This window comes from Falco rusticolus, chromosome 5 (genome assembly GCF_015220075.1).
Source record: "Falco rusticolus isolate bFalRus1 chromosome 5, bFalRus1.pri, whole genome shotgun sequence".
Classification (NCBI taxonomy): domain Eukaryota; kingdom Metazoa; phylum Chordata; class Aves; order Falconiformes; family Falconidae; genus Falco; species Falco rusticolus.
The window spans coordinates 74,447,769-74,475,664 of NC_051191.1; the positions used below are offsets into that span (position 1 = coordinate 74,447,769).

Genomic DNA, 27,896 nt, shown 5'->3' on the forward strand with positions numbered 1-27,896 from the left:
AGTGCTTAGTTTTAAAATAGGTTATTACTTTAGGCTGGCACATTTTAGATATCACAGTTATTAAGTAATCCCAAAGTCTGTATCATTTGTTTCACTGTAGCACTGTGGGCCTATACATGGATGCATACTTTGTGCTGTCCCGGTGCCTCATACACCAGCAGAAGGTCTTTGCTCCAAGGTGTTTACAATCTAAGGCCATGGGTTCATGAGCTGAGTGAGCCAGCATAATAGTTTACCTCAGTAAGACCTTAACTCCCCAGCTGGTGAGAAGCTTGCCTGGTATATGCACTAGTGAGCACAGTGAGTTCAATTAGTCTATGGGAAGACCTGAGAAGCACCATTGCCACTACAGAGTAGGACTGAAGGTAGGCAAGTGGTGGTGGGGTAAGGAGGAGTACAGCAAAGCAGAAAAGAGTAATGGATCATCTTTCAGTTGCAGTCACTTATTAGATTGGTCCAAATTTTTATGGAACCCCAGACTGAATAATCACTCCCCACTTTATATCATTTGACCCTAAATAACTTCCATAAAGTAACACAGTCCCATACAGTGTATGATAATATATGTCAAAGCAATAGTCTCATTCCATTGGAGATTAGCGTATACCCATACTGCCCATTAATGTGTATTTCTATAGATTAATATGCCATTTACATAGTGGATGCTAACAAATATAACCAACTAGTTCAAGGCTTCTAGAACTGGATCGAATTGAGCCTTGTGGATCTGAATAGAATTGTGAGATTTTTCTTTATTGAAAGTGTGTTTGTTATTATTATTATTATAGGTCAGATGACAATGATTGTGGGTCAAGTTGGCTGTGGCAAGTCATCACTTCTCCTTGCTATACTGGGAGAGATGCAGACACTGGAAGGAAAAGTTCACTGGAGCAAGTATGGTTTATATAGCTATTGATTGCTGCATTTGTTTAAGAAGGAGGTAGTTGGGATTTGCTGTGAGAAATGTAAAACTCGTGTCTCAGAACTGAATGTTAGATAATTATCGTCACCCAGATCCTTTCTGGAAGGCATCACCTACAAACTTATGAAGGATTTCCATTGCTGTTTTGTCGTGGTTCAGAGCAGGCAGAGCAGAGTGCTTCAGGAAGGGAAAGAGGCTAGTCTGGTGATTAATATATTAGCCCCAGCAAATTACCTGAATAGAAAGTGTATATTGTTCCTGTTATCAAATAGGCTTCAGTGCTCACTATAATTGAAGTCAGAATTGTTATGCTGCTGCTGTGCACACCAGTGAAAGCACGACAGGCTAGAGCTTCTTCAGTCGAGTGGTACGTGTAGGGTACTAGCATACAGGAAAGGCTGTCTGTATTTCCCACTCAGTGATGTTGCTGCTAGATATAATAACACATTAGCAGTGCTTTTTCCCATCCCTGGTATCTGCTCAAGCCTTGCCTATGGAAGACAGTGTTACTCTTCACAGTAATATGTTCAGAAAGCAGCCTGAGGACACCGAATACCTAAAGAGTAAAGGCTCTGATGAAGCTGTTGCTGAAAAGGGAACTGCCAGTGAGGTCAGGCCTTGGGATTCACACGGACTCAGACCAAGTGAATGAAAACTTCCTACAGAAACTAAGTGGGACAGCAACCACTCTTCCAGCCTAGGCAGAGAAGATGCTGCAGAAGGGATGTGTTGTAACCCCAAGACTTGTTCTTTGATTTTAAAGATCAGCCCTGTTTCCTTTAAAACTAGCTTTTTGAGTTGAAAGGGTGGGTTTTGTTACAAAGATCAATATTTTGTTGCCCCATCCCTTGACTAGAAACCTCCTTTGTCATCTTCTTCTTACAGCAGCGTTGCAAGCTGGATATTTTTGCTTTTCTTGTGCTAGTATGCGTGGCATTTTTTGTTCTCTAGCTATATTTCATTGTCTGCTATTCTAAATGTATGATCTCACTGGAGTAGCAGGTACAGTTGGAGCCAAGGCAAGACTAACTTTAGTTTAATTATATATGAGTTCAAGCTTTGAGGGAAGAATAATATGTGATTTACCACAGTTAATTTCTTTGAGACATATAATGAAAATTTTGACATGACCGTCAGGCATTTTTTCTCTGAATTGTTTAAGAAAATACAAGGAGTGAGTAGAGTTAACCTTGAAATTATTCTCACAATTGTTTTCAAAGATGTATTTGAGAAAGACTCCAGTTTGTTTTAGAACAATGGAATCTTAAGAGGACTAGAGAAAATGAGAAATCGTAGAAAGGCACTAGAGAAGGTTCATGAAATACTTTTTAAGTTTCACATTGTTCAAGAGAGATTAATATCGTCAGTTGATTAGCAGTGCGTACATAACCAGGCAACTCAGGCTCTAGCAAGCATCTCAGACTTTACTGAGTGACTTTTTTTGATTGAAAACTATAATTTGGTGCTGTGATATAGCTGATGCAAACATGGCTATGTTTTGCTGATAATTTCAGACTGCCTGACAGACAGATGAATACAGAAGGACACTTCAGGTATTTAACTAAGTGGATCCTATATTTTACAAAACCGTAAAAAAGGTCCTATTTACTCTCTTAAATCCATTTCCGTATGATTTTACATGCATGACTAACGCAGCTACTCATCCAGGGATGAAATGCAGGCTAGTTGAATTCCCCAACAATTTCAGGTATAACCACACAGTAACAGTACTGATGGGTAACATTTCAGCCCCAGTTATATAGGTGTAAACCTGAAATGCATCATTGTGAAAGCCCATCATGGGGCTTGAATACCCTGTTGTGGTTGTGGTTGACTGCAGTGAGAGCTGTATGACCTGCTGCCAGGGTTGTCACTGGTTTGGGATCTTAGGGAAAGAAAGCATGTTAGTGTATCTTTCGGTAAGAGATCTTGGCCAGGGCAGATCTGATGGGCCACATCTCAATTCTTCCCCCTTACATGAGACATGCCTCAGATACATTACAAACCTTAGACAACAAGCTGGCTTTTTGTTTTCCCATTGAGCAATCAGCTGGAGAGATTCCCCTAAACATTGAAGCATGAGGTTATCTGGATAAGGCTAAGCCTGTTTCAGATCTGAGTTATTAAGTCTATACGGGGGCAGATGTGGGGAATATGCAGAGACATGTATTCCCTTCATCCACACCAAGACAAAGAGTCAGAACCATCTTCTCAGATCACCAAGAAAAGAAGAGTGGCTAAGGGGAAGCTCTTCACTTGGTATACATTTTCTGTACATTGAATGGGTTTCCATGCAAGCAGTTTTTGTGTAATAAGTGAAGAGCATGGGAAACACAAGAATTATGAAATAGATCCACCCAGATGGCCTGTTCCACCCTCAAACTATGGAAGGCTTCAAGAAAAATTAGGACAAGTCAGTGCTCCCCTCAGAACGGTTGCCAAGTACAACTGCTTACCAAAAGGTTGCAACCACAGACGCTCATAGAAAACACTGAAGGGATAAATGATTGGCCAGATAAACTTCAGTAGCCAAAGTTAGCATATCTGTTAGTGCTTCTGTGCTGCTATGGCTGGTTGCAGGGTTGGGAAGAAATTCCTCCAAACTGCTGGGTAGAATTTATGTAGATGCTCGGTCCTTGTCTTGCCTCAAATTTCTTGCCTTATTAGAAGAAATGGTTCGTTCTGCCATTACATGGTATCCCGGAGACTTTGTATCTCTTTATTCTCCTCCCTTTCTGTTTTGTAGGCTGAAGGAATCTGGGCCTGGTTAGAAATGCATTAGTCTATTTTAAAATGTCCAGAGTTAGAATAAAAGTTGTCCAAATTTCAACAAGATCTCCTTTTTACTTTTCCTTAAAACCTTGATTTTAATTAGTTTCTGTATTATTTCATCTTATATATCCAAATTATTACAAAAATGACTAAACAATCTAATCAGTTTGGCCTTTCCTACCATTTCAGACCTGAACTTACCATGGCCCATTTTGAGGAATATGTATATTTTATAGTACAGATTAAAAATCAGTATAAATAGGCACATTTCAATAAATAAAGAAATTAGAGTGAAGATTGCTAATCCCAGTGGGCAAACAAAATATTCTTTATAGAAACCTCAGGAGCTTCAGTTTTAGCCCACTCCCATGCCCTGCAATAGCACCGCTATTTCAGATTCAGTAGGGTAATAAAGTGCAAGACCAAATACTTAATCCCCTTATTTATGAAGGCCCCAGCTCAATAAAGGTCTTATATGTATTTATTCATAGGAGTATTAATGAACATGGATTCTCACAGAAACCTCACTCATAATTTGGGAGAATTAAAGTGTATTTGTCAAACTAAGCATTGAGTGAAATTTTTATCCTAGGATGAGTTTAAGAAGCTGAGATCCTAAAATTAACACTTGCTCATTCACATACTATATTTGATTATAATGACAAGCATATTAAATCTGGTATGAAATTGCAAGGGGTCTTGCAAGGCTTGTGCCCAGTTTTTATTAAATTTTATTTCAGAGGGCTCTCCCAAACATATACATGAAAGCATTATCCCTTTCTACAATTACAATTACAATTGCAATACTCTGCTGATAAAAAAATCAAGGTTTTTTAATAGAGGAAAACTGGCTTTTCTTCTTTGTTTGGTTTGACCTAATTTCTGACCTCTTTTTAATGTCTCATTAGACTCCATCTTTTGCTTTCTTGTAACTTTTTTCCATTGTAGAGAAGACTGGAAGCTTCTGCTGAATGAAGGACCAATTCTGGTGAAGCAATGCCTGGTTTGAGCCTCAATTTATGGTGCTCTGACCCTTCTGAGATAACCAATAGGGCTTATTCACCTCTGATGTAATATCTTCTCTGGTCATCGGTGCACGAAGGAAATACACTGATTGTGCACTTTAGGAGGCATGAATTACCAAAGTTCTTAGACAGCTGATGTGCAGCACAGAAATCAATGTCTCAGTTCTGGCATTTTGGGGAGATGCTTAATACATGAGTCTGGCATTACAAGGGCTCTGCTATTAGAATTTTTATGCCCTTTGCTAGACTTGGATCCTGTGTTTATGAGTACAGCTGCAGTTACTGGTATCCCAGCAGGAAAGCAGACATTTCTGTCTCAGCAGTAAAATATTTCATCTGGAGGATTCATGGGCTTGAGAGGGGAGGATTTGTTTGCTTGGCTTTTTTTAAGTCAGGCAAATAATACATCAGTATCAGTTTCTAGTCCCTCCTAATGCTTGTTTCCATTTACCAGGCATAAACTTACTCTTTTATGTTTCGCACTTTGCAGTGATGTGTCACCATGCCTGGTCATAAGCACCATCGCTGGTCCAGAACTGCTTTGACTACCACACCATGCCCTCAACACTGTTAATAAGTCAATTAAAAAACAGAGGGAGCTGCAAAATCATTCATATTATTACTGCCATTGCACGTTCTTCATAATGTACTTCAGGCATATGATCCTTAAGAAGTGGAGGTTGACAAGGAAAGCCTAGGTGTTGTAGTGGCATGCATGGCTTGATGCAGTTTTGGTGCTATAAACAGGCTCAAAACCTGTTCTGATTCAAAAGTGTGTCTGCAAAGCTTGTCTTTGCTCCAGGGGAAATTTGACATTAGTTACCAACTTTTGCAGGTCATTGGCAGAACTGTGTGGAGAAACTAACTTATTGCTTGTCAACCTTTTATATACCCAGGCAATATCAATAATTTCATTTTTAATAGGTTTTACAATAGACCTTTCATTTTTATTACATTTTCTAGCAACATAACTTGCCCGTTTAACCACTATGCCCTATAGATTTGAAACTGTTGTATTTAGAAGTTATATGCTTTTACTTAGACCTTGTTTATTTTCCCTTTAAGAACAAAAAACCCAAAGTGATGAAGAGTTCTTAAAATACGTACCTAACTCCAGTTTCCCTGTATGTAAAAATAGCATAAAATGTTATTCTCTGTATTTCCTGCTTACTAAATGACATTTACCATAACTTACAGTGTAAATGAAACTGAACCTTCTTTTGAAGCATCCAGAAGGTATTATTTCTGTTTTTAGTGTATCATAATACACTCATTCATTTCTTCAGAATTTCCTCAAACCTTCATCTTTGTACCCTTCAGCCATCTCCATTTTCTTACCATGTCAATAATCACTTACCGTAGGATTAACTGACAGATTGTGCTAGTGGATCCCAATCTTCTCCAGCCATTGTACCACTACCTCAGTCTTGTCTGAAAGACGTTCAGAGCTCCCAGCTCCCATTTGACACCACTGGGAGTTTAGTGTGCTCCATATCTTGCAAGACAGGGTCTCTAGATATAAGACATTGTTACATGTACCCTCCCATGTGTTTGCACATTTTCTGATCAGCAGTGGGTTTTGTGTTGCTCGTACCCCAGCTTGGTGGCTGCGTGGTGAAGCAGGGCACACAGTCTGCAGAGGGAGCTGGCTGCCCTCCAGCTGAAGTCAAGCAGTGACTCCATGCTTGGCTTCAGGGAAAGGGCCTGCAGGTTGCAAAGAAGGACAAGCTAAACTAAAATCGTGTCATACATGATAGAGAAGTAGTGGCACACATAGCTGTGGTTGGGAGCCACACCATGATTTGCTACCTGAAAATCCTGAGGACATAGTTCATACTAGTACGTACTGAACTGCTAAAACTCCTAAAATTTTGGGGATAGTACTGACTGCTTCTAACCAGCTATTTCTCATACGCTAGCACCCTCTCTCTCAATAGGAAATCCTAGTTGTTTACGTACAAAACTATATTCAATGTTTAGTTGGAAGCAATACCATCAAAGAGACTGAGAAGGAAGATAAGTGTTCAGATCCACAAGCTGGTACCAGTTCACACCTCCTGCCTCACATGTCTCGGGCATCTCAGAAGAATGTCTTAAATTACATGACCTTTTTTGCTGCTGTACACAGGGAAAACAGCCAGAAGTAAAGAACATTCTTACTCCTATTGTACACATGCCATTAGCTATTTAGACGCATTTAAAGTATGTCTAAAAAATGCTTGGGAAACTGTAATGATTCGTTCCCAATCTGTATCAACTGCCCTCTTTCTCAATATCATGTTAGTCCATTGAGAGACTAATAGACTTAAAGGAAAAAAATTTTTCACGTGTATGGCCATGTAAAATAATCTAAAACTTCAGAAAGCAGCAAGTCAAGTGTATGATGCCATTTTCTCTACCTGTTTTGACGTTAGAGAAAAAAATAATTAACTATTCTTGTGAGAATGCAATAACTTTGATTATTTATAATTTGCCTTTGGATTGAAATTGCAGTTGCTAGATCGAGATAGGTACCAGCCATTCATAGTAGAATAGAATATAACCTAGAGTATAGATTTTGCCATCAGGGGAGAGAGTGGGTGTTGTTCTAACAAAAACATCTGATCTAAAATTCTTCCCTTCACTTTTGTAACAGTTGCTTTGCCTATATGTTTCCCCTGTATTTTTACAAATGCATATTCATGTACTTAGTTTTAAAAAACCTGATTCTCAGACATCTCATAATGTGGGTGCTTTGTTTTTTACTAATGCTCTTTATCTGTCTACAGTAGAAACAGATACTCGGTGGCTTATGCAGCGCAGAAGCCGTGGCTGCTGAATGCAACCGTGGAGGAGAACATTATCTTTGGAAGCCCGTTTAATAAACAGAGGTAAATATCACTACCCTTGCGAAAACACCTAGCAGCTTCTTTTAAAGATGTTTTTGTCTTCTCCTCCTGGAGAAATTTTGTAAATTCTGAAAAATACCAATGCACGTTAACCCTGGGGTGGATTTAGCTAACCTGTCTTCAGCCATTTCAAAGGAAGATTTCTGTCTTAAATTAGTCTTTCAAGGCTCCCCCTCTAACCAGGGTGCATGTCTAAGATATTTGTGAGAAATCACACAGCAGCAGGGGCTCTCCATGGAATACAGCAGAAGCCATATGTGTATTTTTCAAGCAGCTAAAGTTAGGTGAGATGAATCCCATCTTTGGATACTACTGGCGTATTTTTGTTTTGTTTAATGGAGCCTGAGGCTGCCAGATGACTCTGGAAATAGGGATTCTAGGCATGTTTCCACTGAGTTTATGTGCTAATCCTGCTGTGATCAAGTTACTGGAGCAGCCACTTTACAAAAACACTGCACGTATGAAGATGAGGTGCCTCACAGAGATAACCTTAATTCTTCCTTTAGAAATAAGGAGAAGGGAGTGTGAAAGCTGAGGTGCACAGCTTCTTGTTGTGCCTATCCAGCACTTGCTTCTTGTGCCTTTCTAAAAGGTCAGCTGACAAATACTGTGGAAAAAGTGATGACTTAAGGAAAACTGCTGGTGTTTTCAAAGGCAATACTCTCTTTGGTTTAAGTTATTAAAAATACATCCCATTCCCCTCATGTATGTATGTATAAGATGTATGACTCCATTCCCACTTAATAAAACTTAGCAATAACCAAATATCTCAAAATCCAGATAAGCATCTAAAATTTAAGGGACCAGATTCTTCCGCTACTGCATCCATCAGCCTAACTTCACTTATATCAAAGGAGCAAGGCTGAATTCCACCATTCAAATCATCTGATCCCAGCTGCTTATCAGCAGATTATCTGCAATACCCCACAGACCCAGGAATCTCACAGCAAACTGCAAAGTTGTGCAAGCAGTTTCCTGGTTCTGGCAAGATCAGAAGCACTGTAAGGATCCTTTGTCCTGTAATATCACACTGAAGTAACTGAAGAGGCACCTAAAGGGGGAAGAATAATAACTCAGGAAATGGCTTCAAATACTCCAGAGTTCAGCAAAACAGCTCCATGATAGGGAGGAATATACTTAATAATTTATGTAATTGAATCTTTCAAAAGTAGGCTTGCCAATGAAGATCTCTAATAAATACGTGATTTTTCACAATGCTTAGTTTACAACGCTCCATGATTAGTTGCTGAATAATCATATTGCCCTAATTATTTTTTCAATTATCCAACTGTCACAGAGCCATAATAACTTAGCGGTAAATTTGAGCTGGACGTTTTTGTGTTAGCAAAGTAAGTGACTGGTTAAATAATTGTGGTGACTATATTGTTTTTACAGGTACAAAGCTGTAACAGATGCGTGCTCTCTGCAGCCTGACATTGACTTACTACCATTTGGCGATCAGACAGAAATTGGAGAAAGGGTAAATAATATGAATGCTTTTATGTCTGCTTAGCCTATGTATTAAGAAAGCCCTGTCTGGAGACACTCAGGCAAATCTAGTCTGTATTGGCTGCCAGCCTGCTAAATAGTCACAATTCACATGGGCTTACTGAAAAAAAAAAAAAATTGAACACTTTTTTCCTTCTTCAGCTGTTTCTCAAATAAGATTTTTTGATCAAAGTCTGTATTTGGCTTGCAGAATTTGATGTTAGTATTGGTTGCATTTGTCAGTCTAAACAGCCTGCTGTGCTTTACAGAAGCTCTTCATGATTTACACTTACGCATGATTAGTTGCTGAACAATTTTTTTCCTTCTGACATTATATGAGGATTATGCTTGTTTATCAACAGGATTAGCATTTTAACAAAGCTTTTTATTTTTATTGGAATGCTGTATAATTGTAAAAAATCACATTTTCAAAGTTCTATCATAATGTTTATTCAAAGATGCATATTTCTCATCCATTATACTCATTAGGGAATTAATTTAAGTGGCGGCCAACGACAGAGAATCTGTGTAGCTCGAGCACTCTATCAGAACACCAACATTGTCTTCTTGGTAAGATTTTTCTTTTTCACATGGAGCATGGAAAGTTAGTAATAAAACTGCCATTCCTTATATTTAGCTTTAGAAAGATCTATGTTAGATTTAGAAAACTACAGGGACTTGTATTCAACTCCAAATCCAAATTATAGAGCTAGGAAATAAACATCCACCAGAGGCAGCATCAAAACATACTGGGAGACTGATCAAGGCGGAATTTCCTGCAAAGACCAACACTGGAAGAGTAGAACAGATTGTCTGCCTTGTGCTCACTCTCAGTGATGACCTACTTTTGACACAGTCCCACTGAAATCAGCAGGACTTCTGATAAGGAAAAGCACCATAATGCAACTACTTGTGAGCGATGAACAGACTGAGGGCTCAGCACTCTCCTGCAGAGTGCTGCAGATTTGGACAGACTTTCCCTTCTCTGTTACTAATTTCAAAGCATGCCAGGAATTTCAGGAGGCTACTGCTCATCAAGGGGCTATTTAAGCCTCTTCAAAATTGATCAGGGGCTTCTGTTCTTAAAGAAAATGTGTTTGTATATTAATATCCTTATCTGAATGTTGTCTTGTTGCTAGCCACACTCACTCAAAGTGAAGACCAAGCACATTTGCAGTTTACTTTGGGGTAAATTAGAACAGCCCCTAATTCTGCTTTAAATTTCCTGTGCCAGTTTCCCATCAAATTAAGCCCATGGGAAATTTCAGTTCCAGTGTTCCTGATCAGGATTAGTCCACCCTGTCAGTGTGGCACCAGCACTGCACACATCTAGGTACAAAAAATTAACTGAGTCCATTGCTATGAACAGAGGAGCCATGGATTCTAGCTCACTGTTTCATAGTGCAGCCCTCTGACTAGGTCTTGGTCATTAGAGAGAGACAAAATGTTAGTAATAGCAGATGCTTTCTATTATTATTAAAAAAAAACAAAACAAAACAAAACAAAAACAAAAAAACAACTCTAGAAAGAAATAAAACTAATTATGGTATCCTGACCTAATATTTTTAAATTTGATCTGATTACAGGATGACCCATTCTCTGCGCTGGACATTCACTTAAGTGATCATTTAATGCAGGAAGGGATTTTGAAGTTTCTGCAAGAAGACAAGAGGACTCTTGTTCTGGTGACACATAAGTTACAATATCTACCACATGCTGACTGGGTAAGAGAAGAGATACCATGATGCAGGTTTGTTGATAATGAACGTACACGTGAAGTTAGCACCACATTTAATGAGATCACTGCTTTTCTCTGTAACAAGAGTCCCTCCTTCTTAGTGCCCTATGTCATGTGGCTAACTGCCACTTTACATAATACCAATTTTATAGTAGAAGGAACAATTTTATCTTTACATTATTTGTGTAGGTTTTTTGATTGAAAGCCACCAGAGAATTATTATTTAATTGCAGATATGACTATTACTAATTATGTCTCATCGATGCTTTTTACAAGTACAGGTAAGCATGGCCTATAGAACTTTCAGTTTATGAGCTGCGTCAACAAACATAAGAAGTTATTAATAAAATATTGAATAAAATTAACACTGAAATTTGCAGAATGGTAATCTCACCGATACTGAGACATGTCTTGCACGAATCAAGTCAGTGATTATGGCATCTATGTTCCTAAGCAGACCTATTGGATGCTTTCTTCCCTAGATCATAGCAATGAAGGATGGAATGGTACTTAGAGAAGGGACACTAAAGGATATCCAAAACAATGATATTGAGCTATATGAACACTGGAAAACTTTGATGAATCGCCAAGATCAAGAATTGGAAAAGGTAAGTAGGAGCATGTGGGCAAGGATGACCTTTCTCAAAAGAAAAATTTTTCAGTTAATTTCTAAAAAACCCAAGCCATGTCAGAAACCAAGTATTAAACTAGATATTAGGGAGAAAAACACAGGACTAAAATAGATTTAGGAAGTATGTAGTATATCCATCATGGGTCATTTGTTAGAACACGTCAAGCAAACATACTCTTGAAATGTGGTACACAACTGATCCTTTGCTAGGGCAAGGGATGGACTAAGAGACATCCTAAAGTATCTCTTAGCCTTTTATTATGTTATTTCCATGAGCATTTAGGATTCTCTAAAGGCTATTTTTTAAGTCTTTATCATTCCGGAAGAGAGAATGAAAGAACGGATGAAAGAGAAGGAAGGACATGGACAAAGGAGGATTTTCTGAAGGATAATCTATGCTTTTGCATCCTGTGAACTAAAAGATCCGAATACAGACTCTTTGAGGTTGCTGTTGGTGCTACTACAGTGGCAGACAGTTAAACTCTCAAATTAAGAAATAAGTTCTTTTATGACAGGATATGGAAGCTGACCAGACTACTCTTGAGAGAAAAACCCTTAGAAGGGCCATGTATCCCAGAGAATCCAAATCACAACTGGAAGACGAAGATGAAGGTATGTTTTAGCATTTCACTTTATTTACTCTATTACCATGCTTCATTGCCTTTCCACTTGAATATCTGGCAGTTCTTAGCAACAAAGTATGAAGTTGTTGATGACACTTGGTAATAACAGTGGAAAGAACAACACTTCAACCTGTTTATAATGTGACTTGTTTAAGGGATTCTCCAAATATTTCTCTATACATTGTACAGGGATAAGGGTGTACCAAAACAAGGTTTTTTCTAACTCATACTGGCTGGAGGTATTGAGGGGTGAGATAGCAGTAAAACAACAGTAAGAATTGTAATTAAAGAAAATTGCGGTAGATCTGCCTAGTCATTGTCACAATAATGTTAGATCAGCTATAGCCCTATCCCTCATGAGATACCTGGGAATGTTCTGTGCTGGACTTTTGAAATATCATGTGATCAGACTTGTAGTTATTTTCAATTCCTTTTTGGATATGGAGTTAACCTGCTATTTTTCTAGCTGAGACTGTTTATGGGAGAAGCTTTAGGCTTTGTTCTCAAGCTTAGCTTCTGGTTCCCCCCAGGTGTTGATGCTTTTAGTGGTGCAGATTCAGATTCACGATACTTTTAAAGTGGGGTGGGGGGGAGAATGGTTGGATATTGGCAGCTGGCAATAAGACCCATCAAGAACATCCCTGGGATGCTAGACGAGGCCTAAAGGGAGTAGTCAGCCCTGGCAAGCAGTAAGGTTGAGCCAGGGAAGAGAAGTGAACTGCAGGCTTTACCTTAACTCAACAGGAGCACTAATTGCAATTGTCATGGTGATGTTGACTGGAGTGATTGCAGAATGCACACTGGCTATTAACAGGCTCTTTGTTGCTACCTTGTGTTTCATCTGACAATGCTCATGATGGATTGTCATCTTAAGTCATAGGTCTGTAGGTCCTGGATTGCTCCATTTTGAAGAGACTCCCAACCACTGTACCATAGGCAGATCTCGGCCCCAAAGCCCTTCAGATAGAAATACTGTGTTGGCTTCATACTTCTTCGGCAGAGCTGGGCAGAACACCTCTTATTAGTTGCAGTCATCAGTACACTTTATCAGTTAAATTCTTGGATGAATTTGAATTGAGGTCATTCCTGAGCCCTTCCTTTTGGCCTGTGCAAGAAAACCTTGCCAAAACCCTGGATCTTCTTTGTAGGGTATAGAAAACACGGGGGGGGGGAAAGACATGCCCATATAGTCCACAGAATGCCTGCAAAAAGCAGACGTCATTCAGATAAAAAACCACATATCAGTAACTTCAGGACAGAAATATAACCTAACATTGCATTCTAGGTCATCCGTACTTATTATGTGGTCTAGGGAATGTACAACAAATCTCTGTGTCCCAAAAAGTGTAGAATTTCAACTTTCAAGAAATCACTAATTCATTTTAACGTTCAAAATCAGCAATGAGTGGAAATGCTGTTAGTTCAGGGCTGTCAAGAGCAGGTCAACATTTCTTTTCCATAAGTGTGGCCTGCAAAGCTGTGAGATGCATATTCTTCCTGCCTAGGGAAAAAAAAATTAAATGTCATGTTTGTGCACCTATGAAATACATATTTCCCATAGCAGAAGTCTTCCACCAATTATATTTCAGTATAATGTGAACAATTATTACTTTATCATAGAAAAAAACTTTAGTATTCTGGAATTAAGGGGAAATTTAACTCTTTCATGCAACAGATGACGGATCCTCTGGATGCAAAGATTTGGAGAACTTTCTAGAATCTCCCATGTGACCCAAGGTGCTCTGCTGACTATACAATAAAAGCAGCTGAACAGCTTGGGAAAGGCCTAGTCTTTACTATAAATAGGCGGTACTGAAGACCTGATTTACAAAAATATATTATTAACAGAACTGTAACAAGTCAAAGGCTGACAGTTTATAGAGTTGCTCAAAGAGCACAGGGGAAGTCTTACAAAAATATGTCTGATGTGTTTGCTGTTTTTAAATGAAAAATTGAATTTTGATGTTAAAATTAAACTTCAAAAAAAGTAAACCAAATCCAGTAAACCCAGGTATAATTCTTAGCACTGAATCCAAGCTAACTTGATCAAATGTCTGAGTCACAGAGGAAGAAGAGGAAGAAGATGAAGATGATAATATGTCAACTGTCTTGAGGCTCAGGACAAAGATGCCTTGGAAAACCTGCTGGAGATATCTAACCTCTGGAGGATTTTTCTTGCTCTTTCTGATGATTTTCTCAAAGTTGTTGAAACACTCAGTTATAGTGGCCATAGATTACTGGCTTGCTACGTGGACATCCATGGACAATGTAAATGAAGTCAAGAACGCTGATGATGTTAACAGCACAAATAAGGTGGGCCATATCTTGGAGCTTGACAGGGAAAAAAAGAAACAAATTTCTAAAGCAATTATTTGCTGTTCATCTAGAAGCCAGCTAGATTAGAAAGACAGATATAGTAGGATTTATTATTATATAGGATGGATGAATTGTTCATGCTAAAACAAAAAACAACTCAAATTTTATCAAAATTTTCAAACATGCAAAACTGAAACAGAAACATGTTTGAGGTCAGAAAAATGATTGACCTTTTAAAGGAAGGAATCTCATACTAAACTTTTCCATCTGGATTTTTTAACACCTAAGTCAATGACCCCATTTTCCTAAGTACTGACTGTCCAGTAATGTCCTGCCAGGGAAAAAAAAAAAAAAAGAAAAGAAAAAAAGTTTTCAAATGTACTACTCAAATACAATCTGCTTATAGCTGTAAATTGGACTCATATAGAAATATCTCACTGGAATTCGCTTAGTAAACTTTCAGAAGACTTCAATGTTTTATAGCCCTGGCAGATTAGTTTAGGATTTGCTCTGGGAATTTTAGTGGTGCTTGGACTTAATAAAATGGAACTTTCCAACATCTCTCAAATGCTTTAATTCTTGAGAGGTTCTGCTTTGGTTGTCTGAGTTTCTTGGCTAACAGTTTGCATACTTTTGTATTTGTCCAGATAGTTTGTCTTCCCAGTTCTATGTACTATCACTTCAGGGTCTTGAAGGGTACTCACCAGTAGGCTGAGGAATCTTAGAACTGCCAGATCTTCTAATTATGTGAACTTAATTAATTACAGTTCCATCATAGTTCTTTTATTTCCCAAAGATTACACTTATATAATTCTGTACTATAAGTGACGTGACATGCTAGCTGATTGGTACCAGGTACCCTGGGAACTTCCCAGCAGAAAAGAGAAATAGGTGTTTATTTCTAGGACTGATGTATTTGTCATTTTATTAGACTTATCATGTAGCTGTCTTCAGCATCCTCTCTGGAGCTGGGATTGTCCTTTGTCTCATCACATCTCTGACTGTGGAGTGGATGGGCCTCACAGCAGCCAAGAACCTACACCATAATCTCCTCAACAAGATCATCCTTGGACCAATCAGGTACGGAAGAATAATGTTCCTCCTGAAAAGGCACATGGCCAAAACCTGGCCTCTTTCTAACTGGGAAGATACTCATCTGGAAAAGCTTTTATTTGCCCTGTTTCCTTCAAGACATCAAAAAGTGAAAATAAGCAGTGAGGCAATCAGGAGAAAAAAGTTTCATCTTGGAACATGTGAAATTCTGCCCCTTTTTTTATCTGTCTGAAATGTGTCAGACAGCTGGCACCCCCTTCAAGGCTGGGGTGTCAAGGACAGCTCTAGTTGCAGTCCCAGCTCCAAGACACCCAGCTCCACCTCCAAGCAACAGGCATAGTGTCAAACTATGTGGACACCAGGCTTCTACAGATGGCCAGGAGCAAGTTCTGTGCACGATAACCACAGTCTTTCACAGGCAGCAGGACAGCCAAAAGGATGCTTGCATAACAAATAGTTATCATGGTGCTCTCATGAAACAACTGAGTCCTGGTGGCCAGTACTATGTAGGAGGTTGAGTAGCAGCCAGGGACAGGCTATGTTCTTTGGAAGGGATCTTAAATCTTCAGGGAGTGTGGATGAAAGAGCAAGAGGCTAGACGGTAAGCCGAGGGTGGGTGGGGGGTGGGGGAATGCCAAGAGAAGCATTTAGATAGTCAGGATACAGACATTATGATCTGTTATGTTATTCACATTTACTGCTTGGTTTTGAAAAGTGGCTGGACACAGCTCAGAGTTCTGTCTGGCTATGCTTTTTATCCAAAAATGGAATTACTTTTCAGGTAACTTTTTGTTTTTAATTTGTTCAACAGGTTCTTTGATATGACTCCATTGGGGCTAATTCTAAATCGCTTCTCAGCTGATACAAATATAATTGATCAGGTAGACGTGTAATATATTCTGTTTTATTACAACCTGGCTTTGTAAATTTTCACTTAACTACTGAATAAGATGATATATTAAAATATTCATAGAGAAAGGCATAGTGAAAACAGGCTCTGGGAATGATAATAGACAAACTCAAAACAGAAAGTACACACGTTTGTTAATGAGGGCAGGTAACCAATAGAATAAACATGATGGGAGATGGTGGCTCTTATTTTCTTCATATGCAGGTTGGTTGCTTCTGTTGGAAGATCTGGATTAGCAAAACACCAGATTTTGGGCTCAGAACAGGAAACAGGGTAGAATATAGTAACTTGTAACTATATGTAAGTACACATGACAAACAGATGTTCCATCCCGGCTAAAGCACATGTGAATTTAGTGCATTCAGGGAGAGGAAGGGATGTTTTCACTATGGCTGTGAATTAAAATGTTTGAATAAGCAATAATCCTGAATGCAAGGGTGATGGGAACATGAAAGGAAAATTAAGAAAGAGCATTCCGTTTCTCTAAATATTTGGGATATGAAGAACAATTTTCCTTTTCTTATCTGTTATATAACTGAGGTGAAAATGGCTTCTATTTCCCCATGAGCGTTGAAACAGTGACCTTAGGGGAAAAAAAACCTACCCATTTTTTCACCTCTGCACATTTAAGTAGTAGACTCTCAGAAACATAAAGCCTCCTGATATAAGGAGAATATAAAAGTGAGCACAGTGGTTTCATTCCACTTTCCCTATGCTCCTCTATAGGAAAGGGCATATATAGTGGTACCACCAGTGAGTGATTTTTGCCATATGCATGTTTTTGTTTTGCTCTAGCACATTCCTCCTACACTGGAGTCTCTTACTCGGTCCACCTTACTCTGCCTGTCAGCCATCGGAATGATCTCCTATGCTACTCCATGGTTCCTTGTTGCCCTTGTGCCTCTCGGGATAGCATTTTATTTCATCCAGAAATACTTCAGAGTTGCCTCCAAGTACGTATTAAAAAAACTGTCCTGAAAATTTATTCTAAAAATATTTTATGTGAGAATTGTGATGGAATGTGAGGTTACAGGAGCTAATATAAGGGGGAAATGGCCATGGTGTCCTGCTTTTGATCCTGAGGTATGAGTTTGAGACATACATTGAAAGATTTTCAAGCTGACCTGACTACAAACAGGGAATTTGGGGAATTAATACTAGTTGTTTCACTTTTGTACACTGTTGGCTGTAGAGTCAGATGAGCATGAAGTTTGTTAATTATCTGGGCCAGCTTGCATCTGGTCAAAGCCCCTCTTTGACCTTTTGAGGGTTAGTCGAGAATGGAAAATAACTTCCTGGATTAACATCAGTCATGGCTTTTTCTTGATATTAGGAAAAAAACTCCACAGAAAATAATTTCCAATATTTCATATTCAGAATGGTTTGCCTGGTTAGAGAGAGCAATTTTTCAACAAAAAGTATCATGCTTTCTCTAGAGTCATGTTTCTAGTGCTAAATTCATTATATAATTTAATAAAATGTCTTAAGCAAGCCATTCAAAGTTTTTCTTAAATTCAATCAGTCATGCTTCTTTTTTTTTTATCAGTTAGATTTCTGGCTGGATTTACTCCATTTTCTGATATTTAAAAATACCCATCAAGGTGCCTGTTGACTTGCAGGGAGACCAAAACAACCTCTCATTGTTAGCAGCTGTCACTTCTCACTCTTGTCTTTGCAGTAGGCACATGGTAAAGCATTAACTCCTCTTTTGTAGCATCCAGTGAAGGGGCATGGTGATTTTCAACTGAGCGTACAGTTAACTTCATGGCTAATACTTTTGTCTAGGTATTCTGAGAAAGAATTGTGTCCATTATTCCCTTTAAATCAATGGAGCAGGAGGGGCACAGAGTGACATATCAATAATTTAGCTTCACTTTACCCTACTTTTCATCAGCTTTCCTCAGAATTTCCAAGGAGGTTTATTCATAAGAAAACTATAATCAGAATTAACAAAATAAAAATGTTCAATTCTGCAATAATTTGCTTAAATTCTCTGAGATTTTTCAGAAACCTTCTTTCCCCACCAGGTTTCCAAATGAAAGCTGTACGTGGCAGTACACAAGGTCTCAAGGTGGCTGAGGAATCAGGAGACCTGGGTTTCATTCTTAAATCCCCTGTGGTCTTCTGAGTGTCACCCTATCTTGCTACACATAGCAGCACACACTGTTTAAACTTCTTACTTAAAATACACAAGAGTAGGCAAAATCTGATGTATTAGATACGAGGGAAATACTACAGTTTCTCTCTGTATTTTATATGTGAAAGTGATGTCTCTATCCATCTCCAAACCTGGTTTTCCCACATGCTGTACCAATAGCCGTACCACGCAAGCTAGCAAGAGGTTGATAATCCCTGTAAGTCAGCACACACACACGGACCCATTGGCTCTGCAAGTCCATAACTACCTCATCCATTTTATTCTTTTACAGTTTTCTGGGAAAATCTGTACCAGCAAGTGGGTGGGGTTTTTTATATCTATTTAAATTAAACTTTTTAAAAACACTTGTGGGGCATTTAGGGTTGACTTGTGTTCTTTCAGTTCACAATAGAAATTCATAAATACAATTAATTTCTAGAAAAAACAGTCCTGGGAAACATAGGATGAAGGAATAGCTTCAGCCAGTATTTATAACTTACTTGCATGCAGTACTTCCCAGGCATATAAGCTTCACTAATTTTTAGAAATGCAAATATTTACAGTATTTCTTGCAGCGCTTTGAATCTTTGTTGTATTTTCCATTACATCTCTCAAAAACTAGTGTGTATTTTCCATCATAAATTTGAATGATAGCATATTTATCATCAAAACATAAGCAGCAAATTTGGTTCTGTATACTGTAACATTCAGCATCATGGAGTAGTTATTTCTTCTGACCTATCTAATACAGTGTGCAAGCACAGTAGGATTTTGATAAAGAGTTTGATTATCTAATGATATGGTCTTTCTTCTGTTTATACAACTGGCTGCTATGCAGAGCATTACAGAAAGATGTATTTGTCTCTATGGTTTGGAAAACATTCCTGTTTCAGGAGACTGGAACTTTTTAGACTTTTATCATTGCTCCATGCAGGTCTTGAAAATACCATTGCTGAATAATTGAGGAAATTTATCATTCATATTATTTCTCTGTCAGTGCTGTCTCTATTTCAACCCATGTGGTAGCGTTAGCACTACAAATAGAAGGTCTGGAGTAGTCTCTCATATTTTACATTCAGCACGTTGTGGTACTTACAGATACTGTAAATGAGGCAAGGTTTGTGTGGAAAGGCCCCCTTTGCAGCTGATACAGTTGCAATAAAACAGATAAACTTGCAGATAAGCAAACTCTGTTTTATACCTGATGTAAAAGCCACAAATAACATATATAAAGCCTAAAATCAACTATTCTGCACTTAATTATATTAATTATATTAATAAACTTGAATGTTTGAGAATAAAAGGTAATTAGGATCTGGCTAAAACGGACAGCAGATTTTTATGCAGAACAGACATTATCGTGTCATTATCACTGTGGGACAAAGAGCAGCTTAGTTGTGACCAAACGCTAGAACACGGAGGTGGCTGGGAGATGATTCAGAGGCTCCTATGGCCAGAGAGAAATGTGATATCCTCATGCTGCAGTTTTTCTATACTATAGAAATACTGTTTTGCATGATCCTGAAAAGAATATGTGCAATATGTAAAATGCCTATTCTTGTCTGTTATGCGGTATAATTTCTACAGACAGAGGTGTTCACATTGTAATGGCTGGCTGTTGTTTTTTGTATTGCCAGGGATCTCCAGGAACTTGATGACAGCACCCAGCTGCCTTTACTCTGTCACTTCTCTGAGACAGCTGAGGGTCTCACCACCATTAGAGCATTCAGGTCAGTAAAACAAATGATGAGAGGGAGGCCTGGGTTTTGGTCTGGCCTATGCAGCTTGCTAGGAGCATGTCTGAGGGCAAATTGTTGGATTTGGTGGATTTTAATTAAGCCATCTCAAAAAAGGGAAGAGATTTTGTTTTCCTGTTCCTTTGCCCTCCCTCTAAACACTTGTGCATATTTTCAGCGACATACTAATTTATCTGCATTGGTTCTTTGCTGAATTAAAGATGATGACTTTTTTAGGATATGATATTTCAACATTCATGGTGTCTAGTTTAACCATGCCTTACCTGGCAGGCACAGGTACCACTCCTCCAGCCCCCCTGCTATATCCTACAGGCTGTGCTATCCAGGTGCCCCTGAAACATTTCTGTATTTATCCCACTCCGCAGGCAGGGAACATCATTGTAGCACTCTCCAGCTGAAAGTGGGTGTGCAACTAGAGAGACTTTGTGAGAAAACTACAGCAGAATGGAACTTGATCTTAATATTGTAAAAATTAGCTTTGTCAATCAAAACTGAAAAATACATTCCAGAAGATTCAGAGAATTTTTCCAACTTTCCATGCTTTCCATTGTTTTCTCTACTTACGAACGAAATATAGACCAAATTCTTCTCGTATATTCGCTACATTATATCTAGCATGACTATCAAAGTGCAGCTTGATGTTGCTCCCCAATAAGCACAACTTGCACTCATTCTGCACAATGTAGGATTTCGAACCAGTGCAGATCTCACTGCAATGCTATTTACACACCTATTTGATCAGCTTGAAACTGTTCCATCACTTCAAGCTAGCTTTCAAACCTAAGCTGTTAGTACAGAGTGCTTCAGTCAGGACTGTGGCAGGACAAGCAAAGACATTGCTGTGTGGAAGGGATGTGAGCCAGTGGTCAACAACAAATGTTTTAACAAGCTTTATCAACCAGAATGACATATTGAAACAGTAAGTCATCATTAAGTGCTGATGCTGATGTGTGCTGCGTGCTTCTTGAGAGGTTCAGAGTAGCCTTTCATCATGTTATCTCCTGAGAAAGGTGAAGGATCTTAGCACTTCTTGGGAGTTGATCGACTCTTCTTTACCTTACAGAAAGTCAGTGTGGGCTTGGATGGCAGAAAGCAGAAGGCAGCCCTTAGGAAGGACTATGCATTGTTACCATCACTTGAGTTTTCTAGGATCTCTGGTGCTAATTAAAGCCATTTCATTTCTCTGTGCTTCACTGTCAACCAAACCTGAAGTCTCCAGCAGTTTTTGTCAGCAAGCTCTTACTTGCTAATAGTCCTGTTATTCTCTGCAGCTTGAGTTCAGCGTGTTCCAGGATAAATAGAGCAGCTCCTCACATAACTTACCACAAAGTAGTACAGTTGAATTAGGAAGCAATTTCGGTGACCTTTACTGTTTGTCATCTGACAGGATAAAAGTCTAAAACTGTCCAGAAGATGAGCTGGAAGTAGATGAAAAGATACAGATTGAGCATGTCAGATTTTCCATTAGGAAAACAGGAGTTTTGCTGCCAGAAAGGGAGACGAGCAGAATAGTCAGTGCATCTTTGCTCCTCCCCGTGTCATTACTGTTACCAGTTGCTGTTTTGGGGAGGTTACTTGCCATGTTTACAAGCTGTGCAGAGGGAAATGAAGTATCAGTGGGAAAAGGCAAAACAAACCAAAAAAAGAAAGAAGTTTCTGGCAGAACAGGGGTTACAGGTGCTTCACAGCAGGACCCTGAGACTTTGAAATGGAAGAGCTTGCCATGATAAAACAGATGCTAAGCTGCTGAATAAAGTTCAGCTAGTTTACTCAAGTGAGGGTATTTAACAGACAGTAGAACATGAAACAGCCTCTGACCACAGCCCATACCCAAAGTAGGCAAGGTGCATGAATGTAATACACTTACACCAGCAGGGATTTCCCCCTCCCCTCCCAAAATGTACCTCGGCTCTTAGGCATGCCGATGTCTTGCACTGGTTTGTAAACGTTATGGGCATTACATGGGGGAGAGAGAAACAAGTGACAGTGGAGGTAGCACTGCTCATTTTTCTAATGCAGAAATGATCTATAGCTCTCCCTCACTGTAGTTTTTCGAGTTGCTTAGGTAATGTGTGACTGGCTGAGAAAACAACTAGGCTGAGTATGTGACAGGTATTGATCTGCTGATCGATCTACAGTCTGCATTAGTTGAAACTTGTTGAAGACTCCTGCAGCTGGCTGGGTACCTTCTGAACTCAGATTTTAAGCTGACAGGTGAGCCCTCTGCTCTTGCCAGTGGTTTATGAGGAAGAAACAGGGGGCCATGGCAGCACTCACTTGTGAGAGGAGCGAAAAGCAGCAGCAGCCACTGTCCACAGCTGTAAAAGCAGATGTGCTCTGGGAAGTAAAACCTGTCCCTAGCACCCTGGCATTTCAGTCTCTTTGAGAGGACAGGCTCTGATCCAAAATCTAGTCCAATATAACTGTTTGTCCAACAAATGCCTCGCCATAGTATGTGTAGCTCTGCCTGGTTAAGGAAAGCCCTGGCAGCCGGTACAGGTCCATAGGGAAGAGTCTTTAACCCAAAGTTTGGCAAAAGCAGAAGGGCAAAAAGTTTTGGTTTGGGAGCAGAGGAGGGAGAGAGGAGTTTAATGCTTCATCCTTTTGTGTATGAGTGTGTAATGTGTTGTAATGTAACAACTTTGCTCTTGGCAGGCACGAAGCCAGATTTAAACAACGTATGCTGGAACTAACAGACACGAACAACATTGCCTACTTATTTCTGTCAGCTGCCAACAGATGGCTAGAGGTCAGGACGGTACGTTCAGTTTCATCCCAGCCATGGTTTTGAAACCTTGGAAGCAAACAGAGACTTGCCTGATGCAGAGAAGAGAGTAACAAGAATTAATCTTGGGATGAGATTATACACACTGTTCCTTAAAATAGATCGGGATTGTTTATGTTAAACCCATAGGGTTTTTTCAGCTTTTTTGGCCAGGAGTGAGAAAATACTAGTCTCCCTCATCTTTTGCTGTTGTGATGTCTAGCATCTGAAGAGAGTGCAAGAGCAAACATTTACATAACTTGAAATAAGGCTTGCTCTACTACTGTGCAGCCTCTGCCGACCTGCAGCAGCAGGAACTGCTTTCAGAGCAGAGCATGGCTTTTTAGCAGTTTGGTGAACTGTGTTGTCATTCTGCCAGGGCTGTTTTAGGCACCGCTGAGCTTCCAGGCCCTGAGGTATCTCCCCAGCAACAGGTTTAATCCTACAGCTCTAATTTAAACCCCTCCTTCACAGTGCCCTTACTGCAGCTGTAAGGCCATAGTGTTTATGATTTTACTGCTCAGTATCATGAAAGATCGCAGAACTAGACTCCAGCTGAAAAACATTTGACAGTAGGGCACAATGCAGCTGCTGCTAGTGAGACTGGCTTTTGGGGAGACTCGCCAGGGACAGCACATGAGGAACTGTCCTGGTCTGCAAGGCAAGAAGAGGCAAGTAAAGTCACTGTGATTTCCTCATTCATCTGACACCGAAGGAGCAGTGAATAAACAGAGCAGTGACCTGATTCTGCTAGACACAAATAGTAACAGGCATGATTAATCCTCACATCAAAGCCTGTATCCTCACCTTCATTTCCTGGTACGCCAGCTGAGCAACGAAGTTGTGCTCTCTTTCTTGTGATGGCAAAGCTTTCCCATGTGCGTGAAGCTTTCAGCTTCCTACAGCACCCAAGATCCAGATGAACTTGCTTTCAAATCAAAGACAGATAAATAACAGAGCAACAGCCAGCCCTGGAATAAGCTGTGGCAGTGCCTGTTAATGTCTCACAGTCTTAGACTTGTTTACACGCGGAATTAATTTGATCCAAGAATATGCGTCGCTTCATCATAGCATTAGAAATAATGTGGTCTTGCCAAGGGATGGTTCATTTAGCTCTGCCTAATGGCACAGTGGTACTAAGATCACTCAAAAGTTTGTAGGATTTAATAGCAACTTTGAAATCCTGTCCCAGCTGCCGATGGAGACTCAAGACCATTGTGCATCTACTTCCCTGTAGATGTTAAGTTTGAGTCTGTCATCTGCTCATCAACACTTTTTGCAGACAGATGAACCAGGCAGCCCTCATTTCAAATCTTCGGACAGATTCCAGGCAGGATATTATCAGACAGAAGGAAAAAAATGCATGGAAAATGCTAACTCTGTAATCCAAAATAAATATAATGCAGGGAGCAGTGGGAGAGTGGGAATACCAGCAGTCTCATGAATCAGACACCTTGACAACTACATGAGATCACATGTGGCATTCACTACAAAACTGAGGTACCAATCAAGAGGATGGGTTCAAGCTCCTGCAAAGCTTGTGAGAAGTCAGATCTTTCTAATACAGCCTACACTGCAGTTTCTGTAAAGCACGTCATCACCATGCAACAGAGCTGAGATCCTTCAGGTACCTACCACGGAACCACTCTGAAACTCAAAGTGCTGTGGCAGGAGCAAGGCATAGTAGCCCATTTGCAGCACCATAACTACACAGCTGTGCTGCTTTCAGAGTCCACACTGCCAACACCCGCATGGTGTTTCACTGCAGGCTGTGAGTGTATAGCAGGCATAGGGATGCCTTCACCACGCACAGTGTCCCATTGCATGATGTAGACACAGTATGTCAGTCTGCCCACTTGTGCCAGAAAAACATGTGCATGAATTCTATATAAATTCTGTATAAATTCTACCAAAATTCTTCATGGACTTTGGAAGTCACTGATACTCCTCTTTTTTAGGGAGGCAAACCCATGCTTGACAAGACTTGAAGGAGAATGGAGAGAGTGAAATTGATTTGTTTTAGTGTTAGGAATTAGAGGTGTCATTGTTATGCCATTCTTATTATTTGAATTTTTGTTTGTGTGCTCATTAGATTTTTTGATACCCGCTCTTTTTTGGGTTGGCCACTACCAGATACCCTAGCCCAAATGGATTTGTAGAAAATACTGGCCTGTTTCACTTGTGTTGAGCAAATTCCTTTAGAGTGTTTCAGGTTGGGCACCATAACCCCTGACCTTTTCCAGGAAAAACAAACCAGAATTAAGGACTAGGTGTAGTTGTTAGAAATAATCCTCAGTAAAGTGAACCTCCTCTACAATTAAGTCGATTTTCTTGTTGCTGCATTTCAATGTTACCTAGAATCTTTCTTTTCCCCTCTTTCTCATTACAGGATTACCTCGGTGCTTGTATTGTTCTGACTGCGGCTGTCACTTCCATCACCGAAGGGCCTCACTCAGGGTTTGTGGGGCTGGGTCTCCTGTACGCTCTGACGGTATGTACCGAGGCAATGCATAAGAACTTTCAGACCAATGTATTAGTTTTATAATATTCTAAAAAATACATATACATGGTTATCTTCCAGCTTTCTTAATCTTGAAAAAAACGATCTTGCAAATAATGGATTCAAGCCAAAGCTGAGAAAGTTCAGGACAACTTGGACTTGCTTCAGGTTTTATGAGCCAATTAGAAAAACACAACAATTCCCAGGCCCTGCGTGCTCCCAAGCAGAGCAGGAAAATTAAAAGTGCGTAAGAGGACCTGCTGTGCACTCTGTTTTGCACAACTTAGTGTTGGTTCTGCCTGTGTATGGCAAAACCTGTCAGAAAATACTATTCCACAGACTGTCATAACCTGGGTAATCTTTAACCAAAGGCCAAATAAAATAATTGCTGAAGGACCAGAAATACCAGTTCTGCCTTTGGAGGAAGCTGCTCAGATGCCCGATATTGTCCATGCAATTCTGAATGGATTTGGGGATTGGGACCTTTGGGGCTGGTAGGCATGGTTCATCACTACAGGTAGCAGTAGGAAAGCAGAGGAGATGGGATTAGGAATGACAAGGTTTTGGTGGCATGCTAGCTGGATCATTTTGACGCTATCATTAGCACTGAGCTATTTGATCTGAGTCATGGAGAAGGAACAGTGGTTTAGCGTACTAGGCAATAAGAAAGGTTGAAAGTACATCATGAGCACAGAGTACGATCACCACAGAGAGTAGAAAGATCTGAATTAACCACAAGAATGGGGTCAAAAGCAGGGTGAGGATAGCGGCAGGAAGAATTTTTGAAATCATGGCTGGCACGGCAAAATTCTAGCTGCTTTATGGTGCTGGTATGAGGGAGGGATATGGGTATGAGTCTAACACTGAGATTTGGCTTTGCGTGTAAATGCTGGTGAGCCCATGGTTACAACAGAAAGTTCTCAGCAGCTGCCTTAGCGTGGCCTTATATCCCCTTTGTGCTGCTGTTGCAGCAGTGTGAGAATCTGTCAGCAGCTGAGAATCAGTCCCACTGCTTCAGCTTCACTCTGAAAACATTCCTGGTAATCCTGCTTCATTAGCAGAGATCTGGAAGCATCAGGGTGTCTGCATAGTCTTTGGCTTCTTTATATTTAGTCTATATTTGCAAACAGATCACTCATGTAAATTAGCCATGGGTTGAAGTCTGGCATAGCAGAGGGAAAATTGCAGTATTCACAAGTGATTACCTGCCTGTCTCCTGCCCCACAATAATACTGATTAAATTTTGAAGGCAGTTGGACCACTGCCTGTGTCCCCTGACATAGGTTTTTGTGTCATTTCTCTTTGAAGCTGAAAGAGAGCTGATGTTTGGACCTGGATGAGAGCAAACTGTTTGTACCAACATTGTGTTTACAGTAGACATCCATAAGCTTATTCTCTCCCCTTGTATAAACACTGCCAACTCCCTTGCACAACCGTGATTAAGGTTGAAATAATGGCTAGAGCCTTTTGGATGCCAGGCTGTGTCATCAAATCTGCAAGATCTACGATTGCAGTCTGCTGCTCCGCAAGCAGCAGTTCTGCAGTGTTTTGCTTATCTGCTAACATACCCATTCCCATTTCCATAACCTCCTGACTCAAAGGCTGGACAACGAACGAGCGGTTTTCTGAGCAACAGAGGAAATAATAGCCCCTCAAGTAATTCTATGTTAAGGATAACGCAAGCAACTAAATGCTCTAAACTGACAGGAAATGTTATTGCTGAATCTCAGTGAAAATTATTTACTGCACACCTACTGCATCAGTATTGGGTTAGTGGAAAAAAAGTGGGGCTGGGTTATTTATTTGTAATAAAAATATTATCTAGCAGATTCAGCAACCTCCCACAAAGAAATGGCAACACCTTTCTCTGAACATGTTTGTGTATAGGATGTTGTCACTGTGTTAAGTTTCTCAGCCTTTATTCAGGTATGTAAAGCACCTCAATTTTTAAAGGTGCTTGGCAATCAACTGTTCTTAATAAGATCAATTTTTCTTTTTTATATGACCACCTACATACAGACTGGTACTTTTATGAAATGTTTAGGAAATTGCTTTAGAATTTTCAGCCTCAAATAGTCAGTCCTGACTAGAGATCAGTTTGTCTAAGATACTGGCTATTGTTAGCCAACTAATTATCAATTATTACCTGCTACAAGTAATAACTTTATTATTGATCAAGTCCTTTTCATTACAAATTGGAATAAAAACCAAGAAGGAAATACCACTGAGCTGATTATACATTTTTTTTCTCATATATTTCTACCCTAACAAACCCTCACATTTTCCATGGAGAGAAATTAATTATCTAAATGTTCACAGACAGAAACAAAAATTAAATGCCCATCAGATCTTTTAAATATATTTGAAAATAG

The 27,896-nt window shown here is 39.6% G+C and overlaps 1 protein-coding gene across 9 annotated transcripts in view; it reads left to right on the forward strand.

Moving 5' to 3' along the window:
- ABCC9 (ATP binding cassette subfamily C member 9) overlaps positions 1-27,896 on the forward strand; it is a 74,127-nt gene that overhangs the window by 36,452 nt on the left and 9,779 nt on the right. For 5 of the 9 annotated variants that reach the window (XM_037389616.1, XM_037389618.1, XM_037389617.1 and 2 more), the window contains 16 exons: positions 789-894; positions 2,437-2,475; positions 5,917-5,955; positions 7,488-7,589; positions 9,003-9,087; positions 9,585-9,665; positions 10,682-10,819; positions 11,316-11,441; positions 11,980-12,076; positions 14,153-14,400; positions 15,335-15,483; positions 16,268-16,337; positions 17,162-17,319; positions 20,141-20,233; positions 22,916-23,018; positions 25,414-25,515. In XM_037389616.1, coding sequence (XP_037245513.1) covers positions 789-894; positions 2,437-2,475; positions 5,917-5,955; positions 7,488-7,589; positions 9,003-9,087; positions 9,585-9,665; positions 10,682-10,819; positions 11,316-11,441; positions 11,980-12,076; positions 14,153-14,400; positions 15,335-15,483; positions 16,268-16,337; positions 17,162-17,319; positions 20,141-20,233; positions 22,916-23,018; positions 25,414-25,515 — 1,736 coding nt within the window. The remainder of the gene's footprint in view (positions 1-788; positions 895-2,436; positions 2,476-5,916; positions 5,956-7,487; positions 7,590-9,002; positions 9,088-9,584; positions 9,666-10,681; positions 10,820-11,315; positions 11,442-11,979; positions 12,077-14,152; positions 14,401-15,334; positions 15,484-16,267; positions 16,338-17,161; positions 17,320-20,140; positions 20,234-22,915; positions 23,019-25,413; positions 25,516-27,896) is intronic. The other 4 variants (XM_037389624.1, XM_037389626.1, XM_037389621.1 and 1 more) reach the window with 3 other exon arrangements.